Source organism: Mus pahari, chromosome 21 (genome assembly GCF_900095145.1).
Source record: "Mus pahari chromosome 21, PAHARI_EIJ_v1.1, whole genome shotgun sequence".
NCBI lineage: Eukaryota > Metazoa > Chordata > Mammalia > Rodentia > Muridae > Mus > Mus pahari.
Genome location: NC_034610.1, coordinates 55071 through 58783, shown reverse-complemented (window position 1 = coordinate 58783; position 3713 = coordinate 55071). Strand labels below are relative to the sequence as shown.

Sequence of the window (3713 nt, the reverse complement as noted above, 5' to 3'; positions counted from 1 at the left end):
TTCCTTATAACACCCCTCACCCAGTCTTTTTTTTAGTGTATGTGTGTATATGAGAGAGAGAGAGAGAGAGAGAGAGAGAGAGAGAGAGAGAGAGAATGAGAATGAGAATGGAAGGAGAGTGTTGAATCCCTTGGAACTAGGGTTACACTGTGTAAGTAATATGACTGACTGATCCAAGTGCAGGGACCACAATCCTAGGGCTCTGATAGAGAAGTAAATGTTCTTAACAGCTGAGCCATCGCCAGCCCTGTTTAGCCTCTCAACCTTTCCCTAGCTTTTATTGCAACCAGAAAACAGGATACCGTATCACTTCCGAATCAATATCAACTTAAGTACCTATCTATTAATTCCAGAGTAGATATGAAGGGAACCATGTCCTTTTAATCTTAGCTCTGGATCCTTTAACTTCTAATTACAGAATACTTACACTAAAATCTGAGTGTTGGTCTTCAACCCTTGGAAAATTGCAACAAAAGAAGACTGATAGGTACTTTTCTATGAACTGCTTGTCAGATTCATTTTCCACAACATTGAAATATAAATACCAACTCAAATGACCACAATCCTAAAGTGGCTGTATGCATGACTAAATGTCTAATATAATTTCAAAATATTTCACTAGCGAAATTCTTTCACAAAAGTTGCTTTGATAAATTAAAAAGCAACAAAAGCAATTACATCTTTCTACTCCCTAAAAGTTCTAAGAGTAAAAAGTGTGGGTGTACAATAATTAAATATTAAAGATCAGAGCAGCTCAGAGGAGTGTCGACAGGAGGTCATATAATAAGGTCATAAAAAGACTCTAAGAAGAGAGTAACATACCTCTTTTAATAAAATAATAGCATACCTTGTCATCCCCAGGGCAACGATATAAATTCTGAAAAGTGCTAATGATGTTATTACTAAATCTGGGTGCAAACACATCCTTTTCTTGACCAAACTGATGGCGGGATTGTCGCACAATGGAGTCAATAACATACAGTCCAGGAACCTTGTATTCTGGTTTACACTGATGAAAGAAGAGTGAGAGGGGGAGGGGAACAGAAAGGTAAAATCCTTGATAGAAAAGACATTATAAACCCCATTTAAGCAAAAACATTGCTCAGGTTGTAATGAACAGGCAGACTCTGCCCAGTTCTTAATCATTCGTATCTGAAATAGCATCTACTTTGGCTATTCAATGCATTCAGGTCAATTGTTACTCACCCAAGTTCCAAACTAGCACTGTATAACTGACTTCAGTGACTAAAAACAACCTGATAGACATTATTATTTTAAAAAAAAAATCATTTAAAGATGTTAAAAAGCTAGAACAATGGAAGTAAAATCAGGACTGGGTTAGAAAACACGTTGGAGGCATGCATTAAACCCCAGTGCTAACACTTCTGTATCAGTAAAAGAACAAATAAAACAGCCTTTATAACATGCTAAATATATCCAGCCAAACATTTATTAAAATCATCTCAAATACCTCATCTATAAAAGAGACATGAAACTGCCACCATGCAAATTCTGGGAGAATTTAAGTTTTTCCAAACTAGGCCACTGGGTCAATCTTTTTAACTTACTTATCTTGGATCTATTTGTAAATTAAAGATTTTCTACTTCTTAGCACAGTGTTTCCTAGCTTGCATAGTTGAAATCAAGCTTTCTATTCTAGAACAAGAAACCTAAGAAAATTCATCTTTCTTTTCCTTTTCCTTTTTTTTTTCCCAGAGCTGAGGACCAAACCCAGGGCGCTTACCTAGCAAGCGCTCTACCACTGAGCTAAATCCCCAACCCTGGCTTTCTTTTTCTTTATTCACTCCATCTACATGAGTATTTTGCCTATGTGTATGGATAATAGGACACAGATTATTCCCTAGAAATGGAGTTGCAAGTGGCTATGAGCTGACATGCAGGTGCTAGAAATAGAGCTCAGGCCCCCTGCAAAAGCACTATCAACCAGAGTCATCTCTCCAGCCCCAAGAAAACTTGCTTTTGTGGCTCATACTTTTAATTCCAGCACTCTGGAGGCAGAGGCAGGTGAATTTCTGAGTTCAAGGCCAGCCTGGTCTACAAAGTGAGTTCCAAGACAGCCAGGGCTATACAGAGAAACCCTGTCTCGAAAAACCAAAACAAACAAACAAACAAACAAACAAACAAACAAACAAAACATGTTAGATAAAACAAAATCACAACCACAAAGGAGATGTACTTCTAGGTATAATTAGGTCCAGTATTGCACTCAAATTTATTTTCTTGAAACCATTGAATGAATGAACTAACACAAAACACTTCTTGGGACTTAGGATACTGCACAAACCCTGCACAGATCTGTAAATACAGCTTTCCTTCTTTAAAAAGTTTCTTGTTGGGGGTTGGTCTGCTGCTATGTATTGTAATGCTAAATTCTGTACCAGAAGGTCAAGGCCTACTTGAGACTTCTCACGTTTACAAGCTTTTGTTGTGCAAACCTTGTTCCTTGATTCAACACTATAGGCTAAATAAAATTGGCTACAGCCAATTCCTGGAGGGCTAGAGGTGGGTGGGTTTGGTTGTAGTGACCAGATTAGGGGTGGAGAAGAGTGAGAACTGAGCGGAGACCAGGAGAGGGAAAAAGGAAGGATGAGATTAGAAGCTGCCATGAGTAGCCAGGGCAGCAGTTAGAAAAGTAGATTAGGGGTTACCCCAGTAATTGTCAAAGTCAAATAACCATAGTCTGAGCCTCACTTATTTGTAAGCTAGCCAGGGATAATCTTAAATTGGTTGTACTACAGTTTCTTGTTTTAAAAGTACAGATTTTAAAATACATTTTAAAAGTTTTACATATAAGTGAAAAATAAAATCCTTAGGCCCCCATTTAATGCTATTTACAGCCAACCCAATGAATAATTTAACCCTGTGAAAAGTCTAGTGGATACTTAATATGGTCCTTCAGATTTCCTTACTGGTCTTTATCAAGAAAAATTTAAACACTAATTCAAAGAAATTGTTTCTAGATTTTTTTCTTTTTCTTTTTGCTATTAAGTGCTTGCCATAGTCCACAAAAGGTGGTGAGGTGATAAGGGTGCTGTTTGAACATTTTATTATCTTAAGAAACTGAAGAGTCAAAACAACACCTGTTTAAAGGTTGCTCTTTTCCAAAGCCTGAAGTTTCTCCTCATGCCTACCCACCCTGGTACTTCCCTTTAGTTCATGTATCTGGCCAAAACTATCTTCCTTACACACTCACATAGCTCCCTATCCAAGCAATTCATTTCAGAAAAAATAATTTTAACTTAATGAAAATGAAATCCACTTGGTTAAAAAGAAAATATGCCCACTGCTACATATTAAATAATGATTTACTGACCTTATGTTAACATTTAAATAATCTCACACAATGCATTTTTCAGAAAGAATTAACTTAAAAGTTAGGATTTGCAAGTTGCTAATGAGACAATAATAAGCACTGAATAATAAGCAAAACAAGTTATCAATGTGGTTTTTGAAGTGTATTTTCCTTTGACTTATGCAAACTCTGATGACAAATTCCCAATGCATTCCTGCCCACCCGAAACAGCTGCCTCCAGGAACCACTGAAGACTGAGGCTTCAGAAGGGCACAGCCCCTGAGCCAAGCAGTACAGCACCCCACACAAACGCTTCCTCCACCATCAAAGCCCACATGAAGACACTGCAGGCAGTTTCTCACACTACTTTATGCCATCTTTTTTTTTTTTTTTTTTTTTT

At 37.4% G+C, this 3713-nt stretch overlaps 1 protein-coding gene across 6 annotated transcripts in view; it reads right to left on the bottom strand.

Annotated features, from left to right (window-relative positions):
* Scaf8 (SR-related CTD associated factor 8) overlaps positions 1-3713 on the bottom strand; it is a 143968-nt gene that overhangs the window by 99376 nt on the left and 40879 nt on the right. For all 6 annotated transcript variants that reach the window (XM_029532813.1, XM_029532814.1, XM_029532811.1 and 3 more), the window contains one exon: positions 848-1009. In XM_029532813.1, the coding sequence (XP_029388673.1) occupies positions 848-1009 (162 nt within the window). The remainder of the gene's footprint in view (positions 1-847; positions 1010-3713) is intronic.